The sequence below is a fragment of the Rhipicephalus microplus genome, unplaced genomic scaffold (genome assembly GCF_043290135.1).
Source record: "Rhipicephalus microplus isolate Deutch F79 unplaced genomic scaffold, USDA_Rmic scaffold_16, whole genome shotgun sequence".
Lineage (NCBI taxonomy): Eukaryota > Metazoa > Arthropoda > Arachnida > Ixodida > Ixodidae > Rhipicephalus > Rhipicephalus microplus.
Genome location: NW_027464589.1, coordinates 5,965,894 through 5,988,531, shown reverse-complemented (window position 1 = coordinate 5,988,531; position 22,638 = coordinate 5,965,894). Strand labels below are relative to the sequence as shown.

At 45.8% G+C, this 22,638-nt stretch overlaps 2 protein-coding genes across 5 annotated transcripts in view; one reads left to right on the top strand and one right to left on the bottom strand.

Moving 5' to 3' along the window:
• Positions 1–13,540, top strand: part of LOC142784947 (uncharacterized) — a 67,763-nt gene extending 54,223 nt beyond the window's left edge. Inside the window, exons 2-3 of one of the 2 annotated variants that reach the window (XM_075883336.1) lie at positions 10,839–10,929; positions 13,012–13,540. In XM_075883336.1, coding sequence (XP_075739451.1) covers positions 10,839–10,928 — 90 coding nt within the window. In that variant the 3' untranslated portion in view covers position 10,929; positions 13,012–13,540. Of the gene's footprint in view, positions 1–6,885; positions 7,050–10,838; positions 10,930–13,011 lie in introns of those variants that run through there. The other variant, XM_075883337.1, reaches the window with a different exon arrangement.
• ECSIT (evolutionarily conserved signaling intermediate in Toll pathway, mitochondrial) overlaps positions 1–22,638 on the bottom strand; it is a 40,862-nt gene that overhangs the window by 15,995 nt on the left and 2,229 nt on the right. Inside the window, exons 2-3 of one of the 3 annotated variants that reach the window (XM_037417973.2) lie at positions 22,397–22,492; positions 4,100–4,323 (exon numbers count right to left, since the gene is read on the bottom strand). In XM_037417973.2, the coding sequence (XP_037273870.1) occupies positions 4,100–4,323; positions 22,397–22,492 (320 nt within the window). The remainder of the gene's footprint in view (positions 1–4,099; positions 4,324–22,396; positions 22,493–22,638) is intronic. The other 2 variants (XM_037417974.2, XM_037417975.2) reach the window with 2 other exon arrangements.

Sequence of the window (22,638 nt, the reverse complement as noted above, 5' to 3'; positions counted from 1 at the left end):
GTTTAACGTCCCGAAACCACCATATGATTATGAGAGACGCCGTAATGGAGGGCTCCGGAAATTTCGACCACGTGAGGTTCTTTAACGTGCACCCAAATCTGAGCACACGGGCCTACAACATTTCCACCTCCATAGGAAATGCAGCCGCCGCAGTCGGAATTCGATTCCGCGACCTGCGGGTCAGCAGCCGACCGTTCTAGATCAAGGGTGTCCTGAACAATAGTCCTATTTACTGTTTGTTCAAGACTTTCACTTGTCTCTTCATCAACTTCAGGTATACCATACACAATTATATTCGATCGCCTGCTTCTGTTTTCTAGGTTGTTGACCTTTATTTACAGCAATGCGTAGGCGCGTTCCATGCAGACAAGCTCAGCCTCGCAGAGACTAACCTTTTCTTGGAGACCTGATAAAGCGTAAGTTATGCCATAGACCGTTACTGTCTTGGAATACCTGGTACCAACGAGAAGTGGCTCTTGCTCGAGAGTCGGGTGAATAAACACTTACGCGAGGCCCAGTGCTCGTCTCCGGTAACAAAGGCCTTCCTGGCACAGAATGAGCTGAACTCCCCTCCCCTCCCACAGCAAATAGCAGCGCACTTGACACTGCACATGCAGGAATACGGAAGCCTCTAGCCGGCGATCAAATATGAGCCAAAGGTCGGTTATGACCTTTGGCTCATATGAGGTCAAAGGTCGGTTGGGGACCCGTCATCAAAAGTAAATATGAGGTCAAAGGTCAGTTGGGGACCCGTCATCAGCAGCACAGGAAGGCATAGCGCCATCCATGTTCGGCCATACTGTTCCCTCTGTTACTCCGCTTTCTTTATGCCCCCCTCCTGCCATGTGTTTTTCGAATGTAAACACCGCATGACGAAACACCCATGGACAGTTTGGGCTGTTATCACGGTGTGGTAGAACGACACAGCTAAGTGCTGTGTACTTCCTTGCAAACGAGACGTAGGCGAGTGAGGGCCTGTTGGTTGCATCCGCCGTAAATTGCTAATTACAATCTTTCTACTTGCAATTTATCAAATGAAAATGTAATGCAGTTTGTTCATAATCATTCAATGTCACCTGTCGAATCTTCACTCCTGCTGAGCTACATCCCCAAGCACCTCTCACGTCAACTTTACTCAATGGTAAAGAACCTTTAATAAAAGATATGGAACACTGGCTTATGATTATTTTTGGTTAAAAAAAACAGAAGCACACTTCTAAAGTGGGCAGAGGTGAACTGCTCTTTCTTTTTGCACCAAATCACATTATTTTCTTAAAAGACCCATGAAGGGCTCTTATGTAAGAGGCAAGTTAGCATATTGTAGTGGATGATAGCAATGGGGTGACCGGCGCGTAAGCGGTCAGGCGCCGGTCACCCCACACGCCGGTAATTTTCGACACGGCACGCCACACTTGCGCATCACTGACCATAACACGGCTTTCACATCCCACGCATTTAGAAACCTACTGAGCGAACATGGAATTCGGCATGCTGCGGCCACTTCTCAGCACCCACAAACAAACGGTCTGGTGGAACGTACAAACCGTACCATAAAGGACATACGTGAGTCCCAGTCATAACAACTGGGACGAATACGTCGCCGCAGCTGTCTTTGCCTTGAATACGTCACAGCAGGAAATCACACGGGAGTCACCGTTCAGGCTTATCTATGGAAAGACTTCAAGGCTTCCGCCAGTGAGCTTCTTTGGTTTGAACACAACAAAGCAAAACCGTCTGGATTACACAAGTACTTCGGAGCTTCTTCGAAAGGCTCTCTTTAGAGCGAACCTGACCATAGCGCATCGTCATGCGAAATTCCGCTCGCCTCCCAACGAGAACCACACCCCTTTCAAACCAGAAGACCTAGTGCTGGTTCGACGCACCCAGCGTGTTCCGCATACCCCAGTATGGTGGTGACCACCATACCCCAGTATGGTGGTGAAAGCCCTAGGCGCTGTTACGTTTCGCCTGGAAGTTATTCCCGAACTGGGCACCAAAAGCGGAAACCGTGTTTTTCCTGCCCATGCGAGCCAGTTGAAACTTTATGTGCCGCGTGATTTCCATATTCATGTCTCTTCGTCTTCTTACTCAGACTCCAGGGAAGAGGGGGCGGCGAATGTAGTGGATAATAGCAATGGGGTGACCGGCACGTGAGCGGTAGACCAGAAAAAGAGAACGAGGAAGACAGAGTTGTGTTGGATTGTGTTCGAGTGAGTGGTTCTTGTACATTACAATATTAAGGGGAGATGCGGGTCGAAAAATGCATTTTTTTTTTTTCAAAATTACCGATTTTTAATTTTTGCCTCTTTTGATAAGATTAGTACCTCTACTGTTATGAAAAAAATAATACAGGTCGAGACCTAACTGGAAATGCTTTAAAATTGCATCTAAAGAGCACAAGGTGCCTATTAAAAGTCGAAAGTGTGCAGTCTTCGAGCACCTTGCCGCTGATAATGCGCCATAGTTCATCGCATGAGTCAAAGATTCGAGCCTCACTCTTCAAATACCAACAGTTTCCCTCGCTGATGCAGCGCAAGAAATAATAAAAAGAAGCACTCTTCTGCATTTTTTCTGAACGCCGCGACTGGCTTATCACATGGTACGAAGCAGCGACTTCCATTGGCTGCTGCGCACCTGTATGTGCTGGGAAACCTATTTGTGGGGTCCATGTCTTGTCGAGCAGCGCAGCTGAACAATGCTTTTCTCGTGTAATTATCTCCGCTATGAATGAAAAAAAAGCATCGCTTGCAAGTGAAAGCCGTTGTGCAACACGCTCCGTAGGAATAGGCTAAGAGCAGCTGATCCGATTTGCGGCCTTTGTTGGCTTGCAAAAGCCAATGCATTAAAAGTCATTCACACCCGTCAGCCGGAAAGTTCTTGATGCGGCAATGGATGACGTCAGCGCCAATCTTGAGAGGTCGAAAGAGCTCGCAGTGAGAGAACTTAGCAGGGACGACATTGCCATTATGTACGACAGTATGTGGCACAAGCTGCAAAATGGCATGACACTGGACTTAGTTTGGTATTTGTAGTCCTGTCGAACTTCTTCCTAGCTTGCAGTTGGCACAAGGCTCTGTCAGATGGAGCGAAAGTTTGGCAAACGTTTCATGGCCCTGTCTGTGAGCGAAATGCTGTGAGGAGTTGGCTCGAAAAAGCTGAGAGGGACAAACTCACGGAGCTGACGTATTTTAGTCGCAGTGGCCACTACAAGAAGGATTGTTCTTTTTGGTGTGCAAATTTCATCTGATTTATTATCTTTTATAAATAAAAACTCAATTTTAACTTTAAAACTCGTTTTTCTCAAAACACAAATTTCGCCATTTTTTCCAATGTGCCCCCTTTTTTTTGGGCACTTCTAGTGATCAAATATCCATGAAATTTTGCACAAATATTTTCCAAAGTATTACAAATGCAATTATCTAGTTTAAATTTCAATATTCTATTTTATAATAAAAAATTGTATGTCTAGCTTTACTAGGGTAGGTGAAATATAGACTTTTTACGTCTATTAGTTTTCACTCATATTACATATTTTGTATGTCCTTCCTAATTAGTTATTTGCACTCTACACTTTATTTGAAGCATTATGAGCTATGAATGATAAACAATTACAGAAGATGAGGGATGAAAAGAGGGGGGCAAAAGGATTAAGGTTTTTACTTTGTCATGTTGCAGAGCTAAAAGTGTGTAACTTGCAAGAAAACTAATTATATATTTGAAATCAGCATAAAAAGTTCCATAAACAGCTTAAGTTTCATTGATCTAGGGTGAATATTTAAAAAAAAGTGTCTTCGAGTAGCATCTCCCCTTAACATTTTTATTGCCAAAAGTTTTCATCTTCAAAAATACAAACACATTTGATAAAGCAATGTTGATGGGTATGCATGCAATGGTGGCAACATCATGAGGAAGGCTATTTTAGTATTTTGCAGTCTATTTATAAAAGGACATAGAAAAGTGGTTCTTTCAATCAGTGGCCAGGCAACTATAGTATCCCAGTGCCAAAGAAAATCAGCTCCCGCCACCTGTTGAGATGTGCGCATATCTATTTCTGGCTGGTCAATTTTCCCCCCTCGGCCCACCATATATCGCCACCCACCCTGTGCACGGTAATGATGCTCTGAATGTCGACGCACATGCGCCTGATGGCCAGCTGGGCCAGCTCATAGGGGTCCCGAGGCACAGGGTTGGGCAGCGGGAAGGGGCTCATGTGCTTGAACTTGGGCATCCAGTACATCATGCGGGCAAGCTTCTTGAACACCTCACTGTGGAAGCCAAACGTGTCTAGCACCATCTGCCGCATCTCCCGGTCGGGCAGCACACCTGCACAAACACTTTATTCACGCCCACTGATTGATAGCCATAAGTGGGCAAAAAACTGGAACTCACTCAAGAAACACGTTTTGCACAAAATACCGAGAAAAAAAAAACAGTGCGCACCTGATGAGGACGGACCGAGAACAGTGCGTTCCTTCTGTCCGTCCTTCTCCAGTGTCTCCTTTGCCTTTGGAAGATCAAACTAGCTCAAGATGCATTATTCTAGAGAGCTCATTTCTCGACGAGACTCTAGCTCATTAACATCGCTCAGCCAGATTTGCCGAGATCCAAACTCAAACCTTCCCTTGCATCTGAATGAGGCTGGCGAGGTGACTCATGAATCCACCGGCATAAAATTAGATTTTCTGACGATGGTGCAATGATATTCAACGTCAATATTTCACATAATCGGTGCTCTACGATACCCCTTTATATCTTCTAGCTTCAAATATGAGTTATCAGTGGTTGCAATCCAGAAGAGACATTTTTAGGAAAGATTTGTCCCAAAAATGATGTTTCTATCGAGAGCATTCCTTGAAAGATCAATAAACATTAAGGTGGCACATGAGTCCTAGTGCATTAAGATATGCGTGAATAGACTATAGTACAAACATAAACTGATATAAGGCTGACAGTAATGCTGATATTTGAGTAGGTAGGATAACTGTCGGCAATGGGAGTGGACAGAACCATGGTGCTCAATGCAGCCTTTTTGCCTGGTCATCCTTGTTGTCAATGAACTCAATTCAACAAAAAATGGAGCTCACTCACTCGGCAATGGAAGCGTATAGGACCATGGTGCTCAATGCAGCCTTTTTGTTTGGTCATCCTTGTTGTCAATGAACTCAATTCAACAAAAAGTGGAGCTCACTCACTTTGCAATGAAAGCGTATAGGACCATGGTGCTCAATGCAGCCTTTTTGCATGGTCATCCTTGTCAATAAACTCAATTCAATATAAAAGTGGAGCTCACAGACTCGGCAATGGGAGCGGATAGGACCTTGGTGCTCAATGCAACTTTTTCGCCTGGTCATCTTTGTTGTCAATGAACTCAATTCAATAAAAAGTGGAGCTCACTCACTCGGCAATGGGAGTGGATAGGACCATGCTCCTCAATGCAGCTTTTTTGCCTGGTCATCCTAGTTGTCAATGAACTCAATTCAATAAAAGTGGAGCTCTCTAACTCAGCAGTGAGAGCGGGAGTGAGCAGATTGTCATGCCACCTGTTGATCAGCATACCCATAATTAAACGCATTATTTGTGTATTGTGTTGCTTCTCCCAGATAGCGTACGAGTCTGCTCTCAAAAATCGAATCGAAAATCGAAGAAAGATCGGGCCAAGTTTGTGTCTGGGTTTTGGAACACAGTTTTGCTTCAAATCATTGTCTTCTGAAAATCAAGCGATTGAGCTGTGGAGAAGCTTCAACACCACATAAACAGTAAAGAACCAGGCATCCCAGCAAGTGGAAATGTGTTGCGACTGATCAAGTTTCCCGATGACGTCAATAGACCTTTTTCAAGCAATCCCACAACCAAGTTCCGGTAACCCATTCAATGACTTGACCCTAGCTTTCAAGTGCGCATGTGCACTATCTTCAACTGGGCAATCTTTTGCCCCCTTCCCTCTACGCTTTACTTTCTTATATATTCACGAGTGCGAAAAAAACTACAGGCTTTTTCAGTTGGCATGATCTGACCGCTTCGTCTACTGCTAAAGCGGCATTTCCCTCGCCCACATAAAAGTGGCGATGAGAATACCCTTTGATCCACCTAAGCCGGGCGCCAGCCCCGAGATTGAGATGACAACACCCATCTGCCTGCCTGTGACCATGGTCCTCAAGCTTCCGCATTTTGTGGAGGAGACAGATAAGTGGCAAGCGCATCTTGTTAAGATTGATGGCCACTTCGAAGCAAATGAAGTAATTGACGATGCGAAGAAAGGGGCCTTGTTGGTGGCAGCGTTAGGATCGAGGACCATTGAAATCCTTTGCGGCCGAATCCCACCGCGAAAACCGAGCTCACTGAGCTATCAAATTGTTTCAACCTTGAAGGAAGCATTATGATCTATCCTCGAACAAGATATCAAAAAGTTTCAAGTTCTTTCCCAGGAACCAACAAGGAAACTGCGTGCAGGCATTTATCATCAAAATTCGCAAGTTGAATCATAACTGCAACTTCTCTTCAATGTTAGAGCGAATGCTGAGGGATCGCACCGTTTGTGGAGTGCACTAAAAAAAATTGCACAAACAACTATTAGTTAGAAAGGACTTGACATGGCAGAAGCAGAGGCGTTAGCTCTGGCAGCCGAAAGTGCGTAGGGTCTCAACAGATGAACGGGCAAGGTGGCACAATCAGGGTGTTCAGCGTGCAGCATAACAGACAAGCCACAATCAGCCGGAGAGAACCGAACAGCTTATCGCAGGTGCTGTGGAAAACAGACGCATCTAGCCTAGGAATGCGCATTACAATGGCGTAGGTGCTACAAAGGTGGGTGTCAAGGTCACTTGGCACGAGTGTCAAGGTCACTTGGCACGAGTAAAGGCCCTTTATGGCTGTGACCTGTTGCAGATGCTCGAGACACTAGAGGCACTGCTTCTTCACTTCGCGTCACTCTCATCTGGCGGGAAGCTGGAGAGTCCGGCAGCTACCCCGTGATGCAACTGTACACAGACCTTTTTGCGGCAGGCATGGCAGCCATCAAGGTACCACAGCAAGGCTTCATATAAAGGACGGAGCTACCCCAAGGTTCTGTAAGGCAAGGAAAATTCCTTTTGTTTTGCTATACAAACTGTCCGCCGAGCTGGAGCGGCTCGTGGTCGTAGGCATTATTTCGCCAGTTTCCTATTCAGAATGGGCAAACCCAGTGGTGCCTGTGTGGAAACGTGACGAAAGAGTCCGCATCTGTGGCGATTTCAAAGTTACTCTTAACCCAGTATGTGAAATGGAGAGATATCCTGTGCCCGTAGTGGATGACATTTTTGCTACGCTTCGTGGAGGGCAGCAATTCAGCATTTTGGATCTACGTGATGCTTACAACCATATTTGCAAGATGTTTCAGTGCGCGAACAAAGGAAAAAAGACAGGGTAGACAGAAAGAGCGCTGTGCACTCTTTCTGTCTACCCTGTCCTTTTTCTTTTGTTCCCGCACTGAAACATCTTGCAAATATGACTACGCACCAACTAACTCAAGCTTCCACTCTTGTGGCTTACAACCAAGTTTTTCTAGATGAAAAGTCGCGCAAGCTAGAAGTTATAAGCACTCACAAGAGCCTCTTTTGTTATAATAGGCTACCATTTGGGATAGCCTCAGCCCCTGCGATCTTTCAAAGAACCATTGAGCATGTTCTACGAGGCCTTCCAGGGGCTCAAGTGTACTTGGATGACGCCCTGATAAAAGATGCGAACGATAAGCCAACTGCGGACCTTGAAGCAGTCTTGCAGCGGTTCGGGGAATACGGCGTCAACTCGGCTCAAACAAACACCGGTAGGGGAGGAGTCAGTTACGTATCTAGGACACAGAATTGGCGCGGCAGGGTTCCACCCCCTTCGAAGCAATTAAGGGGGGACGTGGCTTTGGTATCGCGAAAAATGGCAAAAAAAAATGTTTTTTGAAAATCATGTTTTCAGTTTTTGGAACCCTTTTTCTATTTGATTCCAAAATATCTACACTGAAAACCATGCAGAAGTGCTTTAGAAAATTCGTTTCACCCTCCTAGGTAGCGAAACTTTTTGCTGAAAAATCACGAGAAAACAGCGATTTTCAAAAAAATTATAGCTTCGCGATGGCACGACCGGGAGCTGGCTTTTTTCGCCGATTGGAAAAAGCAATTCTTCGAGTTTTTAATGTGCTGCCTCAGCTGGTTCCTCCTTTTAAAAACAAACGCACAAAAATCAAATGTTTGAAGGTCATTTCGAGGCCTCTGATTGGCTGTGGCCGCCATGTGGCCTGAGCTCGCCTCGCCATTAACCCGATCAGAGCCTCCTAGATTTCCCTTGTCTGCCGGATTATCAGTTGTCACTTGGGAAGTGGTCGTCGTCGGAACTGCAGTAGTGGCGCCACTTAAGTACGATTGTCTTTAAATTAGTTTTAACGCTTTTAGAGCTTATATGCCACAAAAATAACGTAAAAATGTTTTAAAAAAGCGTAAACCTAATTATAATTAGCCCTACGTAAGTGAAGCCGCCATAGATTACAGGCATTTTGTGCTCAATCAGCAGGCAACTCCTTTATCGCAAGGCATAGCCTCTGAAATTAGCAAACGCCAAAATTGCTGATCTTAAAAGCCAAGTACAAAGATCCTTACCCCTACGTAGATAGCACCGCCATAAATGACGAGCGTTTCGCGCTCATTTGGCAGGCCAAACTCAGCTGATGGCGAGACTGCTGGCAAGAACGATGTGCTTTTTCGCAAGCAACGAAGCTGTAAGCGGATTTACGATCAGATTACTACGTGCGGGCACGCGGCCTACAAGCGCTGCGCATCATCGGAGTCGTCTTTAGGCTTAACTCTGCTCACGGCGAGACCGCGGGAAAGAACGCCGCGCTAGCGCACTCGCTTCTTCGCAAGCAACGAAGCATGTCGCTCGCTAGCTTCTCCGAACCGTGGTCACTCGAAAATGCGATACCAAGCGCAGAGCGTGCCGTTTTTTTATCATCGTAGCTACACAACGCCGCCAAGTGCATCACGCACTGGCTGCACTGTCCACGTGGCCGCGCACTCCACGGTCATATAGAGTGCTGCCAATAAGCTTTTGTGAGGCGATTTAGACGTGCTTGGTATCGCCACGAGCGCCTATGAATGTTTTGACAGGCCGTATGATGATGCGTTCACGACTAGAGTGGCAAAACAGCATGTATGAAGCAGGGGCACAAATTTTTATATGCCCATCTCGTGTCATTAAATAAACTGCTAAAAAATTCCTGTGTACCAGTCTCCTGCCCATAACTTGATGATGGTGTGAGACATTTTTTTGATGCAATAAACCTTTATATACAAAATGTTCAGTGAATACTTGTAATCAAGTACTTAATTACATTATTGAAAGGCACACTGGGCAGAGACCACATGCCTGAAAAGTCAAGTACCACAAGACAAACCTGAAATCAAAATTTATATGTATTTTATAGACGTAAAAAGAAGTGGAAACTTTGAGTGCAGTTTTCTCAATACTGCTTTTTTTTTTTTGAATTATGCTCAGCCCTTCCACAAGATTCAAAGAAGAAATTATTTGTCTCTCTTTTAGTCTTTGTGGCATCGTCTCAAAAGTTCTATGAAAGCACCGTGAGGCCATTCTTAGTATCTGTGCCAATTTTCATCAATATCCAACTATAAACAACAAAGTTCGTCGACAAAAACCAGTCAATAACTTCGACAGGCTTTTTTTTCACAAGTGTGTTCAGAACATTGTGCATTGCTCGTGGAAAGTGTAGCTTGGGAACGACTGGTCAGATTTCGATGCAGCTTTTTTTTTTCTGCATCCGAAAACATTTTTTGAGGGTCTGACAATCTTGGAATTCTCGCTTATGGCCCAGTTTTTTTTTTCTGTAAGATGACTTGTACATGACACTGTTTCTGACAATATGCGTAAGCAGCCGTGATGATCTCTATAAAAAAAAAGAGAATAGATAAAAAATTCTGAGATTGTCATACCCAATAGTCTTCTTTTGAGGAAAGATCAACACGATTTGCAGCTTCCTGGCATTTTTGTTACAGTAGTAGGCTTTCCACGAGCAGACCATATAATTCCAACCACGTAGCATGATGTAACTTCAGAACTACTAAAGGTATCATGACAAAACTACATATTTCCCTATTCAAGACACCCATGAGTATGCATGACAAATTTTATTGCTCGAGGTCAACAAAAAAAACAGCATTTTTTCAACGCCACCTCCCCCTTAAGCTGGCACTGACTGCTTGCAATGTCACAGAGCTGTTGTCTTTTTTGGGCATGCTAACTTTCTACAGTAAATTCTCGCCTAATCTGCCCACGCTCCCGAATTCCCTTACCGTCTGCTAGAAAATAAATCAAAATGATCGAGAGATGAACGCGAAAACGATGCCTTCTGGAAAGCAAAAGCCGTTAAGTGTGTCCGCGCCAGTGCTAAACCACTTCGATCCCACATGAGAGCTGTTTCTGGAGTGTGATGCGTCACCCTACGGTGTGAGAGGGGCCCTATTTCACCGAATTGAAGGACAGTATCAGCCGTTTGGCTTCAAATGTAGGACGCTTACCACTGCAGAAAATAATTATTTGAGATCGAATGTGAAGCTTTGGCTTTGGTTTATGGCGTCACACGATTCCGAGATTATCTTCTGGGCAGACAGTTCATGCTTATCACCGACCATCAACCATTGCTGGGTCTCCTAAGAGCGGATCGTCAGACACCGGCTACGGCCCCTGCCTGTATTCAGCATTGGGCTATCCTACTTAGGGCCTACCGATATCGACTACAACATTGACCAGGTAAACTTGTGTGCAATGCCAATGCTCTGAGCTGTTTACCCCAACCCTTACAGGAAGATGTGGAGCAGGATGAGGAAGCCCAAGTTCTGGCCCTGCACCAGTGGGATCAGCCGGCCCTTCCAGGCACTCGCCGTCGTGGATGAGGTACAGTTCCAGGTTTGCAAGTACACACTCACAGGTTGGCCGCATAAGCTTGACTTAGAAACTAAAGATATCGTCGAGTTGTACAAAAAGTGGAATGGGCTGTCCATTCGTGAAGAACTTCTTTACTAGGGTCATCGCTTGGTAGTACCAACAGCATCGCACGGGAAGTTGCTAAGGCTACTGCATGAGGCCTACCATGGAGTGTCCACTATGAAGGCAGAAGCCAGAACTTTATTTTGGTGGCCGGGCTTAGAGCAAGACATCTATCGCATTGCGGCGACATGCCAAAACTGTGTGCAAGCGCTGCCAATGCCTCAAGCGAAAGAACCAGTGAATTGGCCCGAGACACGTGAAAGGTGGTCGCGTTTGCATGTGGATTATATGAGACTAATAAAAGGACAAATGTTACTCATAGTCGTCGATGCTCACATGAAGTGGATTGAGGTGCTTCCTGTGTCGCTGGCCAACTCGGATAGCACAGTGGAGGCCCTCAGGACGATATTTAGCCATTTTAGAATACCGCGCTAGGTGGTTTCCTACAATGGGATGCCATTCACAGCACAAGAGTTCGAGCAGTTCATGCAGCGCAATGACATCGCGCATATTCGAACCCCTCCCTATCATCCTCAGAGTGATGGACTAGCAGAGAGAGTCGTGTGCACTATTAAAGACGGCTTGAAGAAGACAGGAGGCACTTGCCTGATCACATCATTAGCATGCGTATTGTGCAATTATCGGAAATTCATGGATGTCCATGAATTTTCACGTGTGCTTAATGTTTCTGGGCAAACTGATGTACTGTTTTTAGATCTTTGTAAAGCCTTTGATAAAGTGCCACACGGGAAATTTTTACACAAATTACAGCGTATTGGACTACCTACAAAAATTGTTCTGTGGATTCAGGCTTATCTTCAAGATAGACGTCAGTATGTAGTGATTGGTAATTCTTCATCGACTGTTCTTCGTGTGTCCTCTGGAGTCCCACAGTGAAGTGTGCTAGGGCCTTTTTTGTTTTTAATTTATGTTAATGATTTAGCTTCTCTTATTCCTGAAAATGTGTCTGTGCGTTTGTTCGCGGATGATTGCGTCATTTTTAAGCAAATTTCCTCACCGTGTGATCATGTGGCTTTACAAGATGCACTTATCGCTATCGGCAACTGGTGTCAGAACGGGGGCATGCAGTTAAACACTAACAAAACTGTGCTTCTGCGCATCACCAGGAAGCTAAGCCCTAGTCAATTCCGCTATACTCTAAGAGGCTCTAATATAAAAAATGTAGACAAATATAAGTACTTGGGCGTCACACTCTCAAGCAAATTAACTTGGTCGACTTACATAACTGACATTACCACTTCTGCATTACGTAAGCTATGGTTTCTAAAAAGAAAACTAGCATCTGCACCCTCGCATACTAAAATTCTAGCCTATAATGCCTGTGTTCGTTCTAAGCTTGAGTATGCTTCTATTATCTGAGATCCGCATACCAAGAAAGATATTATGAATCTGGAACGTAGTAACAGAAAGGCTGTAAGGTTTATTTTTGGCAAATATTGTAGGTTTGATTCCCCGACCACCTCAATGCAATTAAACGACATTTCTACTTTAGAAGCTTGGAGAAAGTTCAGTCGTCTTTCCTTTCTTTACAATTGTTTGTGTGGTATTGTAAAAATTGATCTCCCTGACTGTGTTAAACCGCTCTCAGTACGACGTACTCGTCATGGTCATGAACATGCTCTAACCCCAATTTTTGCCCGATCAAATGCTTTTAAATACAGTTTTTTTCCTAGAACTGTCGATGACTGGAATTGTTTGCCGTGTGACATCTTTCATTCTAATAAGTTTCTTGGTGACCTTGAGCGTCACCTTCTTTCTTAACCTTTTTCTTTTGTATTGTTGTCTGTTGTTTTCTACAATTACGTTTTGATGTATCCACTCCTGCTTGGGCCAGCACATTGGCCTGCAGTATTGTGAAATAAATAAAAATAAAAAAATAAACGCACCACATGAAGACGGTTCTTCTCCTTCAGAGAGGCTTTTAAGATACTGTCTGCGCAGAAGACTAGACATGTCTTTTCCTTCCAGAGTCTACCCTGCTAAAGCTGCGAGTGACCCAGGCTGGAATTTCGCACCAGTAGACTACGTGTACGTGCAAAATTACGGCACCGCCGACAAGTTGTCCCCTGGCACCGTGAAGGCTACGCAGGGCACTCGCCACCTGGATGTAAAGACTGAAGATGGGCTTATCCGCCACCACGTGGATCAAGTTTGGAAGCGGAGCATGGATGAAACCCCACTAGCCGAATACATGTCGAGGCCTTCTACAACAAATTCCCCAGAGCCAGTACGACAAGAAAAAACGGCGCCTGCTACCTCCCAGAGTGCTTCAGACGCACAACCCCACGAACTACGTCGCTCTACCCAAGTCGAGAAACCGGTTGTGCATTTTGGCCACCAAGGGGGAAGAAATGCGGTAACCCATTGAATGACGTGACCCAAGCTCTCAAGTGCGCATGTGCGCTATCTTCAAGTGCGCAATCTTTCGCCCCCTTCCCTTTACTTTCCAATGTATTCACGAGTGTGAATAAAACTAGAGGCTTTTCTGTTGGCATGATCCGACCGTCTCGTTAACTACTAGAGCAGCATTGCCGCCGCCCACATAACACAAGTTGTACTGTTTCGTTATTTATGCCGAAGGCGTACTGACGCGAAAGGATAATAATAATTAACTGACGCTTGTGAGCCACTCAGCTGGTTGAACAGGGGGACAAGTGCAAATTGTAGACAGGCCATCGCACCTAAATACTGAAGTTAGTGAGTGAATGACACCGTAATATATCACACCTTGCCGAGTTCACTTGATTTGAAAAACGCTGGCACGGTTCAAACGGAAAGTTGAAGCGTGAGGCCGGTGCGCCCCTCACGGCAGCTTCTGCGGCATGCCCATTTTTCCCATAAGCACTTGCGCCCCTGTTAGCGGTGCCAGTGTGCTTGAAAAAGGTCTACTGGCGACGTCTTGCCACATTGCCGAAGTAGGTGGAGTCACGACGATGGGCTTAGCCTTCCCCTCCCTCTGAAGGAGGCGTGGCGAGGCTGTGCGAAAATATGAAACCAGCTGAAAGCGATGTTCTAGCCCCTGTAACTTCCTCAATTTAGCATGTATTCGCATTCTTGCGGCAGCATGTTCACGAATAAAAGTGCACATATTTTTTTTTACAACAATTTTCGGGCCTTGCGGTAGTTTACTGGCCCTTTAATCATGACAGAAATGCAAACAAAGTACTAATGGGTCGGAAAAGATGACTTTAACTTACCAGTGGCAGGGACAAAACCTGCGATCTTCAAATGATGTTCTACCAACTGAGCTCAGCCATTTACTAAGCATGGGGTGTTTATGTCTTATAGCCATGACAGAGAGAGTGGAACTCTCTTTTTTTGCCAGGTGGCATTACATGGCTCTTCCTCCTAGGTGCTGAGATCCCACTAACAACTGTCGCATACTACCTGAAGCCAGCCAAAATGAGACCCGCGCTGTAAATCAACAAAAAAAAAAAGGGTTTGTGACTGTTTCCTCAAAACAAAAATCGTCAATTTCCAAAAAACTCTCAAAAAAAATTTTGGCCAGCGTAAAGTACACCCTGGAACACGTTACAACATACTAAAGTGTACATAATGAAATGCTTTTTTTTTGAATTGCACTAAAGATGTTCAATGGAGCAATATTTTGCCACACTTTCTACACCCAATTCCTCTGAACACCGAAATTGCCAGTGAGCTGGGAAAATGCCAATAAAGGAGACATCATCTAACCTTAAGTTGTAATGTGGGCTTGTTCGTCATGAATTTGAAATAATTTTATGTAGCGAAACAGGAAAAATGGATCTGCACCTTTCCTGTTTCACTGCACACTACATAAAATTCAGGGCAAGAAGAAACATTTATGAAGGTAAAAGAGAAACACATGGAATTCAACCAACCTAGGGAGAAAGCTGTTTCCAGCACAATGAATCACAGCTACATGATCAACTGAAAGGAAAACAAAGCCCTTTCTATAGCTTTCATAGACTATAAAAAAGGCTCAGCAGTCTTGAGAGAACTTGAAGGGTCTACTGCAATTCCTACCTACTTTAAAGATGCTACATTGCCTCTCCATAAGAAAAAGGCGATAAAACCGCTCCCTTCTTGTTCACCACTTGTACTGGCAACAAAGGCATTGCCCAAGGCAGTGTCAGTGAGAAATTGCATAACATGACCTAAAAGCAATAAAATACGGTTGAGTACACAAAAGATAAGTGGTATGGTGAAAGAATGATAAATAACCAGAGTGTAGGAACGATACTATACATATGCAGGGGAGCCCAAATGAAATTCACCTAAGGACAGGCTGCGTGGCAGATACTTTCACCACTGGCAATCTATGACAGCCTCTCAAAGGGGTGGCGAAATGTGCAATCATTGCCAGTTCTATGTGGTAGGTTAACAAAGAAACTTCCAAAAACTACACAGCATGTGCAAATAAAAAAAGAGGGGCATAACATGGACATATAGGAGAGTGGACAAGTGATACAATGATCAGTATTAAAAGAATACTGAACAAAATCTTTGTGCCAAGATATTAGGACAAATTGAAAGATAAGCTGCTAAAATTGACAGATACAAACTAGAGAAAAATAACAAATTTAATGTGTTTGTCACTGTCGTGGACATGTCACCTGGTGGTAGAAGAGGGAGAAGAAGAGAAAGAAGAAACAAGAGAAAAAGAACAATATCAATTGAAGGAATACAGAAAGATTATTTGAAGCAGCGTAGAAAAAGAACACGAAGAATAGGTTAAAAAAGGGGCACGAGAGGCGACGTTGCTTTCAGAGAGAACAGGAGGAGAAAAGGGGGCTTGGAAGGGCAAGGGGCGCAGATTTGCACTGACAGCGGCACGGCATTTGACGGAAGTCCACTAGCAGAGCTCAAGGACAGGCGCCCCTGCCTTCTCAGCAACACCCTCTGAGCTGTGGGGTGCGACCATGAGAGGAGCTCAACTGAGTGACGCCATCCTTGTGAGGACGCAAAAGATGTCCTGCGGCTTCACTCCGCAGAGTGTACATCACAAGGATGAGCGGTACAGCCGCTACGATGACCCGACGCTGCAGTCACGTGATACTGCAGGAACCCGACAGAGTAGCCAACGGCCGTGCACTTGTGGCGCAATGGACTTCATAGACGTGACGAGCCTCGACGACTCGACTCAGGAGCCGCCACCATGTCAGGCGTTGAACCTGTACTGGTAATATGGTTCTAGGTTGTGCATATAGTGTGTAAGGGAGCGTAGTTTATCCTGTATTTTTTTAACTTGATGTTTTTTATAATGGTTTGTTTTTCTCATAAGGATTTTTCTTTCGTCCATGTGTTGCGTAACACCTAGAGAAAATGAAAAAGTAGTCCCGCCCAGCGGCCAACTAGAGCCGTTACAACACACCCGAAACAATGGCAGCCGTTACTAGCATCTTTGAACCCGCTCGAAAGCTCCCACTACGGTTCCACCGAACAGCAGCGAGCAATGCTCCCTTTTGCGGAAAGGGGACAGAGGGGGACAGGAACCTTGAAGAATGTGACGTCATGACTCGCACTCATGTGCGGCCACCACGCGCTGACAATCTATCCAAATTACATGAAATAAACTCAGAACAGCGGTGTTTTCAGAATAGAATTTCGATGTTTTTGTCAGTTTTTCCAATTTTTGTCTAGTATCCCTTTAAGCAGAAGGAATGGCCCAACAACAAATACTGAGATACGGGAGATGCAGCTGAGGAAGCTGTATGACTGGACTGAGGAGGCAAAGTAGAGTAGGCAATCACTAGAGGCAAAGTAGCCTTTCTCACCGATTTTTGAAACGAAAAACAAAGACACTAGCAAGCATAAAAAGAATCGCACGACACAATCAACAGGACATCGCTGGCCTTGGTCCTGCGGTGAAATACCAGGGAAGATTTAATGTCCATTTCTGGTCAATGAGATTACCTGACTGCAACACGGGGATGTCCAATGCCATTGAGACTTCATCAAACGAGTGAGTTTTCTCATCAAGTACTCTCGACCAAGGAGAGCCATGAACACAAGGGTTGTAACTTGGGTTTATATATTTTTATATCCAGGTATTTTATTTTTTGCCAACAATTAAACTTATTCATAATGAAAAGTGCAAGTTAAAAACAGCATTGTCGAGATTGTCACTGACTGTGTGCCAACATTTTTGTGGTAATGGTCAGTTGATACTACGTAGCCTGCATAGCCAGTTGCTGTGCACTTACTAAAGACATCACAGCAGCCTGCAGCAAATAATCTGCCACACTGGATGCTGCAATTCCTTTTACAGATTTATCTTAGATACATTGCAAGTGCCATAATCTGCAAATGACAAGATAGCAGCAGCGCATGTCATTTGACGTGCTGAATGTCACTAGATACAAATGACGTAACAGTGATAAAAGCAAAATTTAGCTTTTTGCACAAGATTCTGGAGTAAAAAATATGGTGCTTTGGAACAGCCTTAAGTGTTTCCAAAGCAGATAGATGCTAGTTTGAAGGAACTATCAGTGTTTTTGCACCAGATGGAAAAATATTTCTGACAACTCCCAGAGTCTAAAGCCTCATTTAAGCAACTAAAAAATATTAACATATATTATGAAATAAAATGCACCTAAAAGAATATAGGCGAACCTCAAGAAACAAATAATTAAACAGATGGATGGTCGCTGAACAGTAGCATGAGCTAGTACATAATACATTCAAAATACCAATATCTGTCGAAGAAATCATGTCAAAGTGACCAAGTTGTACAACAAATTATAAAAGTTGCCACAATCCCGTGTAACTATCACTAAAGCAACAGTTTATATTCAGCATCACATCAAATCAATCAATTTTCAGTTTTCTCTTACTATCGAAAATTTCTACCCAAGCAAAAGTAGCTATATGAGCTATACACTTGAAATATCATTTCTTGTAGCAGAAATAATGTTAGAGCTGATGAAGTGGTAAATGTATTGAGTTCCACATTGGTTGTCCCAGCAGAAGTTGATATGATACCAGACTTACTTTCCGACACATTTTCCTGAAATAGTCCGCTGATAATGAACAAATATACCGCTACATCTGACATATACAGATAGCGCGAGTACTTGCGACATTGTAGCAATGCCGGGAGGCGCTACGGTCGCCAGTGGGAGCAAACAAACGCATGTCACATCGGCTCCGTCGATTTGTGAATGTTTCCGGAGGTTTTTCGAACTCTACCCTTGAAAGTGGCACACCATCGGACAGATAAAGTCATAGCGAACCCACGGATACCAGCTTTTTGGGTGAGCGTGAGCTTTACGAAATTTAAGGCTCGTAAACTGCAAGAACTATACGAGTGAGTGTCTAGGCCTAACGGTGGTTGGGCCTGGCGCGTACCGCGTCTAACTCGAAGACTGAAAGAACAGCCGAGATGGATGTAGACGAGGCAGGGACAGGGGAAGCCACGGACCACAGAACTGAACAAACAAGAAGCGTTTCCGTGGGTGAAAACGAAGACACTGACGGCGTTGCAGATGACTGGATTGAAGTTACACGAAAAAAAAAAGAAGACACGCGAGCCAAAACAAGGTGGTGAGACAAGAAGACGCCCATTCACCAAGCCCGATGCGCCAAGGCCGCCAAAGCATTGTCAGCAAGGTTCTACGAGCAAGCAAGATGCCCAGACTGCCCAGGAACGATATTAAGGTAATTGTTCGACCGAGGGACGGGCTGAATATAAGGAGCACGTGCGGTGCGAGTCTTGATGAGGCGATACGCAACGGAGCAGGAGTGGGCGACGACGAGATGATCACGATCTGCCCCAACCCCACGCAAAACATTTTGGTGATAAGCACACCGGAGAAAAGCACAGCGACGAAAATCGCCAAGATGAAAGTTTTGACTATCAACGGAAAGAGGTACGAAACGAACGCATATGTTTCAGTGCCTGGGAATATGACAAAAGGAATCATACGCATTGTACCTCTTAAATATAATCAAGATCAGCTCGTGGAAGCACTGGTGAATACAAGAAACCCCTCTCTAACGTATGCGAAGAGGCTCGGTAGTACGACAAACGTGATACTGCTCTATGAAGGAAACCAAGTTCCTTTGTGGGTTTACTTCAACAGCGTTATGATAAACGTATCTCTGTACCAGAAACAGATAGACTTCTGCAAGGAATGTGGCAGGCTCGGCCACAGACCTGACGTGTGCCCAAGACCATATATCAAACTGTGTCCCATTTGTGGATTAAAGAACCCCATCAATGGACACGAGTGTACGCCCCAGTGCCAAATATGTGGTGAGGCGCACCCCACGGCTGACCGGATGTGCAAGGCCAAATACAAGGTGCCGCACATAGTGAAGCAGAGAAGGTGGAAGGCCAGGTTTAGAGACTTTCAAGAGCGAACCCCGGCATCATTGGATAGCAATGCTGGTGCGATGGAAGGAGGCCGCCCTAGTCGCTCGAGATCCAGAACCCGCTCCCAACAGTTCATGGGTGGTTCAACCAGATCCGGATCCCCCTCGCCGGTAAAAAGACGGAGCAACAGTCGTAGTACGAGCAGAAGCCGGAGTCGGAGCAGAAGCCGCAGGGAGAATTGACACCACCCCCAACAAGACATAGTGGGGGCCACACCTGGCGGGAAACAGAAAGGGCCGCGCGACATCACCTGGCGTGACATAGTCACGGGAACAAAGGCGGCCTCCACACAGGGGCACCCTCTCTCCGACCGCCCGCGGGCAGCCGCCGACCCCGGCCTGGCAGCGAGGATGGAGAACATGGAGAAAGAGAACAGAGAGCTTAGACAAGAGTTGGCCAAGGCCAGAAAGCAGAATGAAAAATCAACGCGGAAAATTGAGGAGCTACAACAGACACTGAGCGAAATCCTCAAGCGAATGGGAGGACACCCCGCAGAGACCCCTTCCTCTGGCGCCTCCTCGTCCTATGGAGCTGCCGATGAACGCGACACAACTTCATCAGTAGGAGACGGGGACACGGACATGGGCTGTGGAGGTGAATATGAAGCGCCGGTGGTGGTGGGCTTTAAGCCTAAGAGCCCAAGCGATTCTTAACAGTCTGAAGGCGCTGAAAATCACACGCAAGAACCGAAGCGGGCACGACCAGCAGGCCGAAAGATAGACGTGATCGAAGAAATGGTAGACAAACTAACCAACAAGACAGAGCGACTGTTTGAGACACTCCTCATTCGGCTGAACGAGTCCGACGCCGAAAGGAACGCACAGTATGCCGCGGTCAATAACCAACTTGCGGCCGTGAATAAGCGCATCGAATATCTGGAACGCGAGACGGCGCAGTTGCAGCAACAGGGACAAGGCCACGACGATTTGGAAGGAGACGCATCGACCATTCTCAACAGAAGGAGCAATGTCAACACCACCCACACTTAAAAAGGATGGACACACGGGCAGTCGCGTTCCCCCAACGCCTTTGAATAGCAACCATGGCTACGTCCCGCAAGTTTGTCGGCAGACAATGTCTGGCAATGGAACTGTAGGGGCTTCAAAAATAAAAAAGTTACAATGGTTCAATATATGAATACTCTCTCGAAAAGCACACTTCCCGACGTGATTGCTTTGCAAGAACCTTTCGACCGGGCTCAGCTACCGGGCTATGTGACATCTGGCTCTCTGTGTGAATGCACGCGGAAGGACATAAAGGTGTGTACCTTAGTTAAGAGAGGGACGGCCTTTATTGACCATTCACGTGATATCAGCGAGGAGTCGGACATAGACCACAACCTGATTGAGGTCGTGCCCTGCATTGGAAACCGGAAGACCGGCCTATTCGTGCTTAACGTGTACAGCCCCCTTTCAAAAAGGGACCTCACGCACAACTTTGGCGCCCTTTTTTGCGAAGCAATGGCGAAGGCCGCCTCCAGTCCCATCTTAATCTGCGGAGACTTCAATGCACCGCACACGCAATGGGGATATGGAGCCGACTCGCCCAAAGGGAAGAGGCTAGCCGAACTGATGGACAAGCTTGGCTTGGTTCTACTCAATGAACCGGCATCGCACACCCGGATTGGACAGGGTGCGTGCCGCGACACGTCCCCTGATCTCTCCATTTGGTCAGACGCGGGCGCGATCACCTGGTCGAACACCTTTGAGGATCTGGGGAGCGACCACAGGTTCCTGTGCATGACAATGGGAGAGGATAGAGGCAAAATGGACGGCTGCCAAAAAGCTAGAGTCGTGGACTGGGACAAGTTTCGAGAGCAAAGAGAACGAGAGAAGCAGGAAGGGCCGATCGAGGATATCGGGGAATGGTGCAGGGAACTACTCGCGGACGTAGAAGAAGCTACAAAAGAAATAGAATGACCAGACAGGCGAAAGGAGCCTGAAGGTGGCGACAGGCCCTGCGGAAGCGCCGACGACAGCGTTCCCGAGCCGTCCAGGGTGGCAGCCGGCTTGCGCATCTTGTAGAGGCCAAGAAATCTATGCAGCGAAGAGCGGGTCAGCAGAAACTGAACAGGAAGATACGCAAGAAGATTGCCGAGATCAACCGAGAGATTGAGGCCCACTGCGTTCGACTGTGCGAACAGGAATGGCAGGAGCTGTGCGATACGATGAACGGAAGCATGAGTGCAGGGCACACATGGAAGATTCTCAGGCACCTGCTGGATCCAACCAGCACGAGAACGGCGACTCGTGTCCAGATGGCCAAGCTCCGACACAAGTACAAAGACAACCCGCAGGCCTTCGTGGAGGAGATCATCCAGACACACCTCACTCGCCCGGCAGGCGAGAGTGGGTTCACTACCGAGGTACCGAGGTAGTTTTGAGACCTCAAGCTACTGTGGGATAGTGAACACTTTTGTTGGTATTACCATCCTTGTGTAAAAAGGGACAGTTGCCGTATGATTCTGCGCACTGTAAAATAGCTAAATGGGAAATCGCTTCACTTTTCCTAGGATCCTCGTTGACTAAGTCGTGTCCACACCACATGCGTACTAGTTTTTATGATCAGATTAGCCGATTTACGGCAGCGGGCTTCCCTTTGCCGCTCATAAACACGGTTGCAAAGTCACTACTGCAGAAGATGAAACGTGGAACACAAAGGGATGGAGTTGCTTGGGATCCATCGGGTTTCAAGCTTGAAGTGATGCTGTACGTGCACAAGCTTTCCCATAACATTAAGAAGGTCGCTGCTAGGCATGGTGTGGGTGTGGTCATTTCTGCGCCAGATAAGCTTACCAGATTGGGTCCGCGCATTTGCAATGGCAAGAGACGCAGTTGCCTGGAAAAGCTTGAGAACGCCTTCGTTATATGTTCGATGGGAGTTGTATACTCCATTCCTTTATCCTGCGGTAACGTGTACATTGGCATTACCGAGAGATGCCTCAATGACCGGCTTATGGAGCATGCGCTAAAGGTAAAGAAAGACGAAGATACGTACGCACATCTTGTGTCACATATTGCCGCATGTTGGTGTGGACCACAATTCTCTGATACGAAGGTTCTTGGAAGAAGCTCGAATTTATCTGCACGTCTGCTGTTGGAAGCATATTTTATGGAGAAAAACAAGAATATCCGTGTCAGCGAGCCGTCTTTAGTATTGCATCAACAGGAGATATCTTTTATTGAGACAAGAATTTAGAGATTCTAGCTGGTTGGCTTATCTGCTTTTCGTGTTCACTT